Consider the following 16,431-nt stretch of genomic DNA (forward strand, 5'->3'; position numbering starts at 1 on the left):
CATCCCTTTCATGGCATCTTAGCTTCTTTGTTTTCTGTTCTAACTGGTGTGTTCTCTTTATTTCCTAGTTCAGTTCTGGAAGCAAGCAATCTGATCAGCTTGGCTAATTACCCTTGTCCCTTTTGAGCATGTCTTGACAAGGAATATCAAGTCACTGGTCAGTTTATAGATGGCTCCCTCTTTAGCCAAGTCCCCACTCTTAATCCAATCAGTAACCAGCCCTGCCTAAAGAACCAGCACCCCTGCTGGTGCTTGAGCAAGTGGTTAGGGGTGCAGTAGATTTAGCTAGAATGGGCTATTAGGAGTGGCAGACACTGTAACGGACTGGTCTAATACACCAAATATCTGAATTCTGCCTTTTCTTTAAGACTCAGCTAATCTTTTCTTCTCTTGAACCATCTCTAACCATCTCAGCCAGTATATTCTCCCTTTCCCTTTTATAGCTTTTATTATTATAACCCATTTGAGACTTATTTTCTCTTTGTGTTCTTTATAAGTGTATGAGAGTGCAAGCTCCTTTAAAGTTGGGGCTGGGTCTTAAAAATCTTTTGATCTTCATCATGCTTACCCTATACAACATTAAAAGGACATGTCCTCTGAGGCCTCTTAAACACAGATTCTAACATATGTACGATTGTCCTTGTTTCAGGGTCTTTACCTTCTTCCAGCTCAAAAGTCAGCATCAACCTGCAGAATGACCCCATCGTTCAAAAGTATGGCTCTAAGAAAGTAAGCTTGACCAGATGCCTTCTCACAAAGGAGGAAATGAAAACATATCACTTTCCATTACAAGGTTGGTTTAGATTTAACCTGATGTTGGTAACAGTGGAAGAATATCTATCAGTTTATTTAAAAATACTACTGTTGAAAGTTCATTTTTATGGGCTGCTTTCCAAGTGATTTATTCCATCTTCTACTAAAGAGGAAATACTTTCAGTGCAATGTTTCCTAAAGTGTAGGCTGTGTACCATTATTGATTTTAGGTAGTACGTGAACATGACCTTAAATATTGTGGGAAAATTATTCCTTTTTCATTTTTCTTTCATTCCTTAGTATATTGAAAAGAAGTCAATATGTCTTTAAAACTTTAACACTTCTCTGGTACTTCTAATCCTCCTCCCATCCACCCCACCCCCATTTTCTTTAATAAATAGGACAAGTCTAGGCTCAGAGCCTTGGTCCATTATGTAGCAAGAATTTAATAAAAATTCTTTTATTTATTACCTCTTAATCAGAGCAGTCATGTTAAAATTTCTTAAAAAAAACAAAAAAACAAAAGCCCTATTGAGATATGATTAACCTACCATACAGTTCACCCATTTAAAGTATACAATTTCAATAGTTTCTAGTATGTTTAGAGTTTTTCAACCATCACCACAATCAATTTAGAACATGTTCATCACCCCAAAAGAAACCCTGTACTATCATTTCCCCCCAGTGCCCTTTAGCCCTAGGCAACTACTAATTACTTTCTGTTAATAGATTTACCTATTGTGACTATAAATGGAATCATACAATATGTGGTCTTTTGTAACTGGCTTCTTTCACTTAGCATCAAATTTTCAAGGGTCATCCATGTTGTAGCATGTATCATTACTTCATTTATTTTCATTCTAATGATATTCCATGTATGGATATACAATTTATTTATCCAGTCATCAGTTGATGACATTTGGGTTGTTTCCACTTTGGGGCTGTTATGAATAATGCTACTTTGAATATTCAGATACAAGTTTTTGTGTGGACATATGTTTTCATTTTTCTTGAGTATACACCTAGGAGTAGAACTGCTAGATCCTATGGTAACTCTATGTTTAACCTTTAAGGAACTATCAGACTGTCTTACAAAGCAGCTGCACCATTTTACATTCCCTCCAGCAATGTATAAGGGTTCCAATTTCTGCACATCCTTACCAACACTTGCTATGCTCTGCCTTTTTGATTATACCCATCCTAGTGTGTGTGAAGTAGTATCTCATTGTGGTTTTGGTTTGCATTTCTCTGATGGCTGATGATATTGAGCATCTTTTTATATGCTTATTGGCCATTTGCATATTTTTTCAGATCCTTTGTCCATTTCTTAATTGGGCTGTCTTTGGGGAGTTAATAGTTCATATATCATAGTATTGCCATGAGGATTAATTGAGTTAATGTACAAAACGAGCTTAGCATGGGGTACATAGTGCTTTAAAAAGTTATTCTTTGTTATTATTGGTACTAATAATATAGATAAGGAGGGCAGCAAGTATAATGTCTCCAGGATTTGGGGGTACTCCTTTCTGGTCTAGACTGTATTTTGATTCTTTTAATTGTAATCAGTTGGAAATTTCAGGGTACTGTGACATAGAAACTGGTCAAAGCTTTTCATACTCCCCTTAGTTTCTTGTCAAATAAGATCTAGGTATTACCTTTACTGTTTCAGCCTCTGTCTGAAGGTAGGAATCTTCAATGATTCAGACACTTTTGGGCCTCTGAGCTGAATGTGCCTGGTTATTGACTTAGGGTACACAATGGAAGGGGTACCCTAAGCCTATATCTGAGCCTCTGTAGGGAATTTTCAGGCTATGATTCCAGAAAATGAGGCACGTTTCTAAAGAGAGATCTTGGAGAAATTTTAAGGGTAGAGTTGAGTACAAGAGCGCATATGGTGAATGTTAAACGTTCTGCCTACCATGAAATCCTTTTATATCTCTGCTATGGTGGAATCTCATTCCTACTTTTTCTTATTTTATTTATGAAACAAAGATGCCACATGCAGTCGTTTGCATACTTTATTCATCCTTCCTTAGTGCCTACATGGGAAAGGTCCAGTGACTTTGGATTTAGCCACAATTTAATTACAATTTCTAATAAGGAGGAAAAAATTGTTACTTGGTAACTGCAAGGAAGTCCAGGCCCTAGTATCTCCAATAACAGCAGCCTACATTATTCTCCCAAAATGTAAAAATGAGTAGATGGAGAAAAAATTAAGGACAGAAATTGTCTCTTATTTAATTATATATTTCAAGTGTCTAACATAGAGAAGGTGCCCCACAAATGTGGTATCTCAGTTTCCCCTGGATAAATATAGGAGTAATGTTTACCATTTCTAGTTCTAAAGGCAAATATTTTATTCCTTTTCCTCCTAGGTTTTCCTGACTGTGAAAACTTTGTGCCTACAAAATGTTGTGGTTCTATAACCGACAACAGTCCTCTCTTTGGGCTTGACTGTGAAATGGTAAGTACTACTTTTGATTTTTCAACTGGAGTGTTGCAAACTAGGGTCTAGTTTTCTTGAGTGCATTCAGTTCTAGTATTCAGTTTAAATAACTGAAAGTAGACCCATTTAATCACATTTTAGAAAAACTGGATCTTTGCTCCAGGATGAGAAATAAATATCACGTAAGTTTTCTAACTAGTTGATATATTTAATCTAATTTTTGAATATTACTAGAAGTTGATTGCTTCTGTCTTTTGAACAAGTGTTTTGTTGTTATTGCCTTGAAGACTTTGCCTGAATTACCATTGGTTTGGCTTAGTTTTACACATTTAAGATCAGAAGTAGGATTTTCCTGCTTAAGCTCCCCTTGTGTTTTACTTTGTCTAATTAGTAAGTCTCCTTTCAGAGGCAGTGTATCCCCTCTCACTTAGTACTCAAGTAACAGTTTCTCAACACTGAACAGAGTGGCTAAGAGCTAAGGATTTGGAGTCTGTCGTATCAGGGTGTGTATACTGGCCTTGCCTGTCACCTTGGACAAATTCCCTAATTCTCCCTCTGTGAAGCAGGGATAATAATAGAGGCTACTTCATGGGGTTATTATGAGGTGGTATATAAAATGCTTAGTATTGCATTAGATAATAGAGTGTGCTAATAAAAATTATTTTTTGTGGCACTTAGCATAATACTGGGTTGTAGTACACAGTAAATAGTACAATTATAATTGATGTTATTATTTCTGTGCCTCTGGGGCACATCCTTCCCAGAGAAATTGTACTGTGTTGGTTACTTTAAATGTAATGTTCAACAGCCTGCTTAGCTTTAATTTCATTCATATTGGATTCTCTAGTCAGCAAAAGGCTGTGCCATTGTCGCAGAGTAGATTAGAGTAGATGGCAATTGATGTAGTCTTGAATAATGAGAGGAAGCAAGAGCTTCCACAGTTTAGCAGCCTATCTACATCCTGGTCTTTCAGTGCCTGACATCCAAGGGGCGAGAACTAACACGCATCTCATTGGTTGCTGAAGGAGGCTGCTGTGTTACGGATGAACTTGTTAAACCTGACAACAAGATTGTGGACTACCTCACCAGGTATTTTTCACCCTGCCTCCAGCTCTCTATAGCTGTCAGACTAGAGTGGAATGAGACTTAACAGGAATAGCCTGTAGCTTCTGTTTGGTTAGGTATTATCTACTTATTTATTATTAAGTAAAAGGCTGGGGTGCCACAACTAGAAATTTTAATACTGAAATTGCACAATGTCGGTGTATAATGCTCTTACCTTTCTTCCTCTCTAATCTTCCTGTGACCTAAGTCACCAGAATATTATCTTCCCTGTCATAGAATCTGACAGTTGTAATTGTTATCTAGCAACTGCCAAACAGCTTTGCTCTCTGATGAGACCCCATCTGAAAAATCTGCAAATCATCTTCTGGCAGTCAAATGATTTTAGAGCTTAATCTGCCTTGACCCCAGAAACCAAAACAAAACTAAGTGTTTCCACAACAGAAAATTTTTTTTTAATTTAATTAATTAATTAATTAATTAATTAATTTATTTATTTATTTATTTATTTTGGCTGTGTTGGGTCTTCGTTTCTGTGTGAGGGCTTTCTCTAGTTGGGGCAAGCGGGAGCCACTCTTCATCGCGGTGTGCGGGCCTCTCACTGTCGCGGCCTCTCTTGTTGCGGAGCACAAGCTCCAGATGCACAGGCTCAGCAGTTGTGGCTCACGGGCCTAGTTGCTCCGCGGCATGTGGGATCTTCCCAGACCAGGGCTCGAACCCGTGTCCCCTGCACTGGCAGGCAGATTCTCAACCACTGCGCCACCAGGGAAGCCCCCACAACAGAAATCTGAAGCTCAAAAATTTTTCTCTCTCTTTCCAAAGATTAGCAAGTAATTTCAGAATGTACACACTACAGTGATTAGGCAAAGAAAAGCCAGTGAAACGTTACCGTTGCTGCCCATTGTAGTTGCACCTATCAATTCATGCTTACTTAGGCACAGAGAGGCCGTGATGGTGATAAAGACTCCGCTGTTGGCAGACATGACAATTAGACAGTATTTTTAGGGAACAATCATATGTGACAAAGATGTATGTATAAGGGTATTTGTCATAGTATTGCAGAAATATGGGAATATGAATGAAAGCAGGGGGTTGGTTAGAATGTTATATTTATCTAATGGAGTACTCTAACCATTTAAAAGGATGTGCTGAAATAGATTTATTGATGTGAAAACTTGTTCATGATATATAGCACATGTTATGATCATATTATAAAGTAGCATAGGCATTATGATTGCTTTTTTTTGGGCCGTACCATGTGACTTGCGGGATCTTAGTTTCCTGACCAGGGATTGAACCCAGGCCCATGGCAGTGAAAGCATGGAGTCCTAACCACTGGACCGCCAGGGAATTCCCATGATTACATTTTTATAAAAATGAAACATATACATGAATATATATGTATCAAAAAATAATGATAGAATATTTACTAAAGTGTAGAAAATGATCTCTGGGTGGTGGGATTATGGGCAGTTTTTAATTTCTTCTTTGTTATTTGATTTTCAACCTTGTTACACTGAGCATTTATTAATTTTTTATTAATTTTTTAAAATATTCTTTTTGAAATGACTTTCCGGGGAGGAAAGCTTATTAATATCATGGTCTGTCCATTTCTCTTTTTTTATTGAAAGTTTCTCAGGAATCACAAAGAAGATTCTTAACCCAGTGACACCCACACTCAAAGATGTACAGAGACAGTTAAAAGCACTGCTTCCTCCCGACGCTGTGTTAGTGGGCCACTCCTTAGACTTAGATCTCAGAGCACTGAAAGTGAGTATCTGATTTAGGACTTAGTTTTTCTAGCATATGTCCCTGTTTCATTAATCTCAGATCTAAAGCCTTCTATCCCCCAACCCACCTGTTTTTTCCTTTAGCATAGGATGCTACTCATTGTATTCTCTTTCCTTCTCAGATGATACATCCATATGTTATTGATACATCATTGCTTTATGTCAGAGAGCAGGGCAGAAGATTTAAGCTCAAGTTCTTAGCCAAAGTTATTTTGGGGTAGGTTTGTTTGCATATTATAATATTGTCCTGATAGACTCTACATAAGTTAGCATATTGTATCTTATTTAATGCATATTGCAGTGTTCAGCCTCTCTCCTTTCCCTCTTAGTTTGTAAACATTATTATGAATTCTGAGATCCTAATTTCAGAGAGAAGTATGACTCAGAAATGAAAAAACTGTGGGAATACAAAAAGGAGTTGCATTCATAGCTGAAGGTTGATGGATAGAACTGGACAGAGAGGCAGAAAAGTTACCCAGAATTTCGAAACATAACGTTCCTATATTGAATGTATCCTATTATGTACAAACACATATTGTACAAAGATATTCATTATAGTATGATTTAAAATAGCCCAAAAGAATTCAGATATTCTACAGGACTAGTTAAATAAATTATGGTTATCTGCGTGACTAATACTTTGTTACTGAATATGATAGATCTTTATGTGTTAATAAGGGGACCTCTAAGATGCTACTGAGAATAAAATGGAGATGCAGAACAAGATGCGTAGATACTGAGATATTGATTGATGTAGATTAGATTTAGATATATCTATAGACATAAACATATGTATTTTTTAAGATTTTAAAAAACAAAGGATTTTTAAGTATATAATAGAAAATTTCTGGAAGGTAACTTTAAAACAACAGCTACGTCTAAAAAATGAGACAAGGGGTTGGCTGGGGAGTGGACCAGAGACTTTTTATTGAGTAGCCTTTGATGATATGCTTGCTGTAAACAAAGCCATTCCTGATCATTCTGTACCCTCAGTACCTCTCAGGTCCTGGCACTAAGTAATAAAGGAATCTTGATTGTTGTGACTCAAACCTCATTACTAGAATGCTGAAATTCTACATGTAGCCAGAATATTTGGGATGAAAGACTCTATCATTAAAAATGCTCCCAGGTATGTCAATTTTACCTTGACTTTCCAGGAAGGATATACAGTGTCCAGATAGGTTTGGTCATGATGCCACAGAAGATGCTAGAACAGCCCTTGAATTGGCTCAGTATTTCCTCAAATATGGCCCAGAGAAGGTTAGTACCTTTGCTTTCCTTAAAATTATGAGACTAGAACAGAGTCACAGACCACCATATCCTGCTGTTACCTTTCTTTACAAAAATGGCAGTGTAATTCAAGGTGAACATGTATTTGAAATTAAGACCTGTATCACTAGCATCATGTAGTGGTTAAATATGTAGTCTCTGAAGTTGGACTTCCTTGTTTTTCAATAGGTCTGGCTATATGATATCTAGCGCAATTTCTCTGAGCAACTTTAGTTTCTAGATCTGTAAAATGGGAGCACACTTCTCTGGGATATTGGTGAGGGTAAATGAGATATTATATAGTATAAAGCTCTTAGCACAGTGCCATGAATATATTAAGCACCATAATGTGGTGTTAATCATTGTAGCTGAGGGACTTCCCTGGTGGTCCAATGGTGAAGACTCTGCACTTCCACTGCAGGGCGCACGGGTTTGATCCCTGGTTGGGGAACTAAAGATCCCGCATGCCACTTTTAATTCATTGTAGCTGATGCTAATAATTGTGATAATTATAAAAATCTAGATAGATTTTTGCTCTCTTGGGGTGTGAGTAGCATATCATTGTTTCAAAAGCAGTTCAGTGGGCCTGGATTAGAACAGCACATAAAGGAGGCATTGAAGAGGATGTAGTTTCTGACAGACTGTGTTATAACACATTCTAACCTATTAGATTGTCCCATTGTGTGATATTTTCTAACATGACCCCATTATGAAATAAATGGTAGTCCATATAGAATAATAAAAAGCCAGAATAGTTTTTTGTGTCATGGTGATAGAAAGACATTGTAAAATATCTTATGCGGCATGTGAATAATGGCCAACATTCACTGAGATCTTACGAAGTATACTATTCTAAAATGCTTTATATACATTATCTTATCCTTATAGCAACCCTGTAAGTTAACTATTGATATCATTATATATATGATCGTTCAGAGGTTTTGAAAGGTTTATAACTTATTGAGGGTCCTACAGTTAGAGGCAGAACCAGGATTCAAACCAGGGTCTGTCAGATTCTAAAGCCTGTCTTTGCTCTACATGAGGAATTAGCAAACCTTTTCTGTAAAGGCCAAATAGTAAATATTTTAGGCTCTACAGACCATACTGTCTCTATCACAGCTACTCAACTTGCTGTTGGTAGTGCAAAAGCAGCTATAACAGTATGTCAGTAAAAGGACACAGCTGTGTGCCAGTAAAACTTTATTTACAAAAAACTGACATTAGGCTGGACTTTATCCAATGACTGTAATATGCCAACCCCTGCTCTAAACCACTGCACTGAGGTTCTAAAAACTTGGTCTCAGGACCCATTTATCCTCAAAGAGCTTTTGTTTTTGTGGGTCATATCTATCAACATTTACCATATTAGAAATTACATATGAGAAAAATTATATTTACTAATTTGTTGAAAATATTTTTAAAAATCATTACATGTTAACATAAAAAATGTATTTTTATGGAAAAAAGCATTTGCAAAAAAATTAATGGGAAGACCGTCATTGTTTTACATATTTTGCAAATCTCTTTAATGTCTAGCTATTAAGCTCCTATTAAGGAGACTAGTGACTTTCTCATATCTGCTTTTACGTCTAATCTGTTGTGTTATATAGTTGGAGAAGACAGGACCTTGTAAACTTCCCCCTGACAGGGTCTCTGGAACCCCTAGGAGTTCTCAAGCCACACTTTGAGAATAGTTGCATTCTTTTATGCTGCCACTTGATTTCCAGGAAAAATTGCATCTCACTTGAGTAAAATCTCAGGAAATCTGAATTAAGGATGGACTTTAGTTAATAATAAGATACCAGAAAAGAATCTAAAAAAGAGTGGATATATGTATATGTATAACTGATTTGCTTTGCTGTACAGCAGAAACTAACACAACATTGTAAATCAATAATACTCCAATAAAAAATTTTAAAAAGAAAAAAAATAACATATCAATAGTGGTTCATTAATTGTGTCAAATACACCATACGAATCTAAGATAGTAATAATAGTTGAAAATGGCAGTTGGATATATGTGGGAACTCTGTACTGTCTTTGTAGTTTTTCTGCAAATCTAAAATGATTCTAAGTAAAAAAAATATCTGTATCTCTATACATCAGAACTCCCAAGTGGGCTCCCACTTTATGGAAAGAGAATAAACTAGAATACTTTTCATGATTTTGTGTTAATCCAATAAAGTCTTTTTTTCATATTGCCATGAAAGCCATTCTTTTATAATTTCCAAAAGTTGCATGTTTGCAGAGAAGTAAGTTTTAAGTGACTTTGGAATGAATGATGAGCCAAAATTGCCATTGCTTTTCACTTAGCCCTACTTGGCCCTTTCCCATATTCATGTCACAACATCAGCAGCTGGTAACAGATTGCCATTCTTGGCTAAGCAGCCAGAAACCATCTGGTAACTATTGAACCCAGCCTGGGACTGGGGCAACAGCATGGTCACTGTCTACAGAAACAGAGAACACCACTTGAGTGGGTTTTTCTTGGATTTTTGGGGGGTTTGGGTGTTTTTTTGTTTGGTTGGTTTCTTTTTTTTTTTTAGCCTCAAATACTTTGCAAGATATTAAATGATTTTACCACTTTATTTTCCTTCAGATTGCAGAACTAAATCTGGAGGCACTAGCTAGTCACCAAGAACTAGAAGCAGCAGGCCTAGAGCCGAAAAATACAGCAGAAGTAGTTCAGCAGCTAAACACAAGGTAATATTTTTTAGTTCTAAATAGTCGCAAAGACAAATGGAGTATCTGGTTTCTTATTTAACAACAAAACCTGGAATATTTTTTTCCTCTTTTGAGTCTATTGAGAAATGTTTACCAATTATATGAGTAACATTCTTCCATTAGAAAAGCCATGGATGGAAAAATACCACCTACTGCCCTAAATAGCATCTGTTTTTCTAATTTTCTGAATCTATTGATTGGTCTTAAAATAACTCACTTTACAAAAAAAGTAAGACATTGAAATACATTGAACTAAGTGGCATTAGGGGAGATGATAGACTAGTGAGTATTTTGATTAGAAGAGTCAGCTATAGCCTTGATGTATTGCCCAGATTGGGAAAAAAACAAACAAAAAACAGACTCAGAAGAGGTTTGTCTTCATACCATAGTAAATGTATCAGATCCTTAGAATCTAGCCTAAATTTTGATAAAGAGTTTTGAGTATATTTTTTGTTTATCCATCCTCTCCCTAAATGTAGAGCAACAATGTTCAATATGATTTCTGTAATGGTGGAAATGTTCTATATCTGTGCTGTCCAATAAGGTCCATACATGTGGACCTTATAGTACATGTGACTAGTGCAATTAAGGAACTGAATTTTTATTTTATTTAATTTTAATTTAAATAACCACACGTTGCTAATGGCTACCAGGTTAGACAGTGCAAGTATAGAGAAGTAATTCTTGGGTTAGGCAAAACTGTTGTTCCTACCTTGATCTTTTCTCCTTCTTTACAGTGTTTTAGAATGCTTGGACTCAATGGGCCATAAGCTCCTTTTCTTGACTCGGGAGGCAGATGCTACTGAACTTTCTTCTTCCAAAAACTGTCAAACTATTAAGTGCCTTTCAAATAAAGAGGTGAGTGACCCAGTATCTCTTTGAAGGTTGCATTCAGAGTAGAGGGTAATGTAACCCTTTGCAACCCATGCAAGTATCAAGCTTTTTTTCATTAGCAACCTTGGCTACCATTAGCCAGTCTGGCTTCTATCTCAAATTTTGTGTGGAGCACTTTTAGTCTCAATTACCCCATAGGAGCAGAACTGTCAGCTGCCAGTGTCTGTTTCCAGATTCCAGCAGGCCTGTGGCTTTGGCCTTGCACACCACTTTGAATTTCTGTTCTTTTTTCTGGTTCATGGAGATGTTTATCTTGGCTCTTAGCCTGACTATATCTTTTTGGTTTTCCTATATATATATATTTTTTAATATTTTACCTATCATTTTTTTAATATATTTTACCTATCATTGCTGTATGTGTATAGCAGAAGGGATGCATCAAAGCGTGAACTTATGTCATCTTGTTCAGAGGCTCTGTAATTTTTTTTAAGCATTTTATTTGGAAATAATTTCAAACTTACAGGAAATTTGCATGAATGGTGGAATATCTGTATACCTTCTATCTAGATTCATCTTCTGTTAATACTCTGCCTCATTTGCTTTATTATTTGTGTGTGTGCTGGGTTGCTCCTTCACTTTTTACACTTTCTTGCTCTCTCTTCCTATGTCTATATGACATTTCATTTTTTAGTTTCCTTTAGTCTGGAACCATTCCTCAATCTTTCTTTGTCTCTCATGACATTGGTAATTTCATTTTGGGTTTCCTCATGATTAGATTCAGGTTATGCCACAACAAGAGGCATATGTTGTCCGTCTGTCCCTCTCTTGTGTTTATTTTGATGACCTTAACAAGATGTTGTCTAGTTTCTCCGCTGTAGAGTTACTATTTTTTCCCCTTGCTTTGAATAAATAATATGTGAGGATATACTTTAAGAACAGCAAATATCCTGCTTTTCATCAAAATCCCCACCTCCTCTTATATTTAGCAAAAACTGATGATTCTTAACTGAACCAGTTTTTACTGTGAACTAGTTTTTATTGTACAATGATGGTTTTCCAACTCTATATATTTCCTCCATATTAACTAGTTGTTACTCAGTATTCTATGAGCAAGAGTCCTCCCTTTACCTTATTTGTTCATTCATTCATTCATTCTGTGTGGACTCATGGATTCCTGTTTATTTCAGTGGTTTATAATTTATGATTGTACTAAATTGTTTTGGTTTACACATTTCTCAGATTTGGTAAGCAGTAGCCCCTTCAAGCTGGCCCCTCTGTCCTTGTGACATGCACCCATAATTTTTTTTGAGCATTTTCTTCCTGCTGGCACAATAAGAAAGTCAGGTTCATCTTGGTATTAGAAACCAAGATCTGGGTGCTGGGTGTGCATATTTTTACTGGGATGTCTTTGCTTCTAGACCCTCAAAGCAGACAGAGTTAGGAAATATATGCATGTAGGTAGGATATGTGCACACACACACACAAATACGTATGTACAAACAAATACATATTTAAGAAATCAAGTGTCTATACCAGTACCTCTAATTTCAGCCCTTGCACAGGATTCTTCATTGCTTTTCCTCATTTCATCTTTGTATCTCCCTTTATAAGTTACTTGGATTCCTTTTTTCCTCCCCTTCAGATTAGCTCTTATGCATTTAGAATACACTTGGGTTCATTTGTTTCAATTTGCTTTTAGTTTTAGTTTTTTTTTCTCTCTTCCATCCTTGTTGATTTATTTTTTGGATCTGTAGAACACTAACATGCTTCCAAAGGCGAAACTACACAAACAAGTATACTAAAAGAAGTGTCATTCCTTCTCATATCTATTTCACCCAGTCCGCCCTCCACCTATCTCATGTAAGTAAATAACATTGTTGTTTTCTGATTTATCCTTCCTTTGTTCCATTTTTTGTAAAGAAAAGTAGATATATATACGCTTTCTTATTTCTTTTTCTTTCTTACACAGAAGACAACATACTATATAAATAAACTCTTTTGCTTTTTTCCCTTAACAAGATGTCCTGGAAATCATACCAGGACATAAGGTTCCAACTTCCCATTTTTGCATATGGATATCCAGTCTTTCCAGTCTCATTTTTTTGAAGAAACTATCCATTTCACATTGAATGTTCTTGGCACCCTTGTCAAAGATCACTTGACCATATACACAGAGCTTTATTTCTGAACTCTCTTTTGTTCCATTAGTCTATTTGTCTGTCTTTATGCCAGTACCACACTGTTTTGATTACTGTAGTTTTTAATATGTTTTGAAATCAAGAAGTTTGTGTCATCTGACTTCATTCTTTTTCAGGATTATTTTGGCTATTCAGAGTCCTTTGAGATTCCTTATGAATTTTAGGATGATTTTCTTCTTTTTCTGCAAAAAATGACATTAGGATTTTAATAGGGATTGAATTGAATCCGTAGATTGCTTTGTATACTGTTGACAACAATAGTGTGTTCCAGTCCCTGAACATGGAATGTTTCCTTTTATTTGTGTCTTTTAAAATTTCTTTCAGCATTGTTTTGTAGTTTTTAGCATAGAAGTGTTTCACCTCCTTGGTTCAGTTTATTCCTAAGTATCTTATTCTTTTTTGATGCTATTGTACATGAGATTTTTTTCTTAATTTCCTTTTTTGATTGTTCATTGTTAGTATGTAGAAACACAACTGATTTTTTGTGTGTTGATTTTGAATCTTTCAAATTTGCTGAACTCATTGATTAGTCCTGACATTGCTTTTGTAGAATTGTTAGGGTTTTCTACATGTCCTATGTGAACAGAGAGAGCTTTTCCAATTTGGATGGCTTTTGTTTCCTTTTCTTACCTAATTACTCTGGTTAGAACTCTCAATACTGTGTTGAATAGAGTGGCAGGTGCAGGCATCCTTGTTCCTGATCTTAGAGAAAGTTTTCAGTCTTTCACCTTTGAGTGTGATGTTAGCTGTGGGCTTTTCATATATGGCCTTTATTATGTTGGGGTAGTTTCCTTCTATTTCTAGTTTGTTGAGTGTTTTTATCTCGAAAGAGTGAATCTTGTCAAATGCTTTTTCTGCATCAGTTGAATGATCATGTGGTTTTGTCTTTTCATTCTGTTAATGTGGTGTATTACATGGAATTGTTTTCATACATTGAACCGTCCTTGCATTCCAGGAATAAATCTCACTTGGTCATGGTGTATAATACTTTTAATGTGCTGTTGAATTCAGTTTGCTGACATTTTGCTATTTAATGTAATCACTAGATTGGAAGGACTATTTCCATTTTGTTGTTTTCTGTATGTCTTACAGCTTTTTGTCCCTCCTCTCCTTTCTACTGTCTTCCTTTGAGTTTTGATTTTTTTTTTTTTGGTAGAGACATGCTTTGATACCCTTCTCATTTCCTTTTGTGTATGTTCTATAGATATTTTCTTTGCAGTTATCATTGCAGTTACATAAAACATCTTAAAATTATAACATTCCATTTTAAACTGATAGCAGTTTAATTGCATACAAAAACTGTACTCCTATAAGCTCCACCCCCTCAACTTTGTTACTGATATCATAAATTGCATCTTTATATGTTATATGCCCATTAACATAGGCATATAGTTATTTTTTTCATGTTTTTGTCATTTAAGTTCTGAATAAGAATTAAAAGTGAATTTATGCACCAAAGTTACATTAATACAGGTTATTATATGTGTCCATGTATTACCTTAACTGGAAAACTTTTTCATGTTGTTGTCTAGTATCCTTTCATCTTGAAGGACTCCCTTTAGCATTTCTTATAAGAGCAGGCCTAGTGATAATAAACTTTCTCAACTTTTCTTTTCCCTGCATTTTTGAAGCATAGTTTTGCTGGATACAGTTTTCTTGGTTGATGGTTGTTTTTTGTTTTTTTTTTCTTTTTTTGGTTGATGGTTTTTTTATCACTTTGAATATATCATGCCACTCTCTTCTGGCCTGCAAGGTTTCTGTTAAGAAATCCACTGATAATCTTATGAAAGCTTCCTTGTATGTGATGATTTGCTTTTCTCTTGCTACTTCCAAGATTCTCTAATTTTTACTTTTAACAATTTGATTGTAATGTGTCTTTGTGTGGGTCTCTTTGGATTTATCTTTCTTGGAGTTCTTTCAGCTTATTGAATTTGTATGTTCATTTCTTTCCTCAGATATGGAGAGTTTTCAGCCATTATTTCTTCAAATAAGCTCTCTGCTCCTTTCTCTCTTCTTCTGGGACTCCTATAATTTGTAAATTGGTCCTAAAGATGGTGTCCCAAAGGCTCTTAGACTCTGTTTCCTTTTCTTCATTCTGTTTTTTTTTTTTTGCTTTAACTTAATGATCTCAAAGATCTGTTTTCAAATTTGCCTGATCAAGTCTGATGTTGAACCCCTTTAGTGAATTTTCCAACTCACTTAATGTATTTTTCAGCTGCAGAATTTGTTTGGTTCTGTTTTCTTTTTTTTTTTTAATTTAATTTTATTTATTTTTTTATACAGCAGGTTCTTATATAAGTTACCTATTTTATACATATTACTGTATATATGTCAATCCCCATCTCTCCCAATTCATCCCACCACCACATCCCCACCACCTGCTTTTCCCCCTTGGTGTCCATACGTTTGTTCTCTACACCTGTGTCTCTATTTCTGCCTTGCAAACTGCTTCATCTGTACCATTTTTCTAGATTCCACATATATGCGTTAATATATGATACTTGTTTTTCTCTTTCAGACTTACTTCACTCTGTATGACAGTCTCTAGGTCCATCCGCGTCTCTACAAATGACCCAATTTCGTTCCTTCTTATGGCTGACTAATATTCCATTGTATATATGTACCACATCTTCTTTATCCATTCGTCTGTTGATGGGCATTTAGGTTGCTTCCATGACCTGGCTATTGTAAAGAGTGCTGCAATGAACACTGGGTTGCATGTGTCTTTTTGAACTACCGTTTTCTCTGGGTATATGCCCAGTAGTGGGATTGCTGGGTCATATGGTAATTCTATTCTTAGTTCTTTAAGGAACCTCCATACTGTTCTCCATAGTGGCTGTATCAATTTACATTCCCACCAACAGTGCAAGAGGGTTCCCTTTTCTCCACACCCTTTCCAGCATTTGCTGTTTGTAGATTTTCTGATGATGCCCATTCTAACCGGTGTGAGGTGATAACCTCATTGTAGTTTTGATTTTCATTTCTCTAATAATTAGTGATGTTGAGCAGCTTTTCATGTGCCTCTTGGCCATCTGTATGTCTTCTTTGGAAAAGTGTCTATTTAGTTCTTCTGCCCATTTTTTGATTGAGTTATTTGTTTTTTTAATACTGAGCTGCATGAGCTATTTATATATTTTGGAGATTAGTCCTTTGTCCATTGATTCGTTTGCAAATATTTTCTCCTATTCTGAGGGTTGTCTTTTCATCTTGTTTCTAGTTTCCTTTGCTGTGCTAAAGCTTTTAAGTCTCATTAGGTCCCATTTGTTTTTTTTTGTTTTTATTTCCATTACTCTAGGAGGTGGATCAAAAAAGATCTTGCTGTGATTTATGTCAAAGAGTGTTCTACCTATGTTTT

General features: G+C 35.8%; 1 protein-coding gene across 5 annotated transcripts in view; it reads left to right on the forward strand.

Moving 5' to 3' along the window:
• The window catches only part of REXO5 (RNA exonuclease 5), a 73,439-nt gene that overhangs the window by 10,657 nt on the left and 46,351 nt on the right, over positions 1-16,431 (forward strand). For all 5 annotated transcript variants that reach the window (XM_082430986.1, XM_082430987.1, XM_082430988.1 and 2 more), the window contains 8 exons: positions 650-793; positions 3,129-3,217; positions 4,173-4,288; positions 5,893-6,031; positions 6,174-6,268; positions 7,209-7,311; positions 9,920-10,023; positions 10,782-10,902. In XM_082430986.1, the coding sequence (XP_082287112.1) occupies positions 650-793; positions 3,129-3,217; positions 4,173-4,288; positions 5,893-6,031; positions 6,174-6,268; positions 7,209-7,311; positions 9,920-10,023; positions 10,782-10,902 (911 nt within the window). The remainder of the gene's footprint in view (positions 1-649; positions 794-3,128; positions 3,218-4,172; positions 4,289-5,892; positions 6,032-6,173; positions 6,269-7,208; positions 7,312-9,919; positions 10,024-10,781; positions 10,903-16,431) is intronic.

The sequence above is a fragment of the Balaenoptera physalus genome, assembly GCF_965194825.1.
Source record: "Balaenoptera physalus genome assembly, chromosome: 16".
Classification (NCBI taxonomy): domain Eukaryota; kingdom Metazoa; phylum Chordata; class Mammalia; order Artiodactyla; family Balaenopteridae; genus Balaenoptera; species Balaenoptera physalus.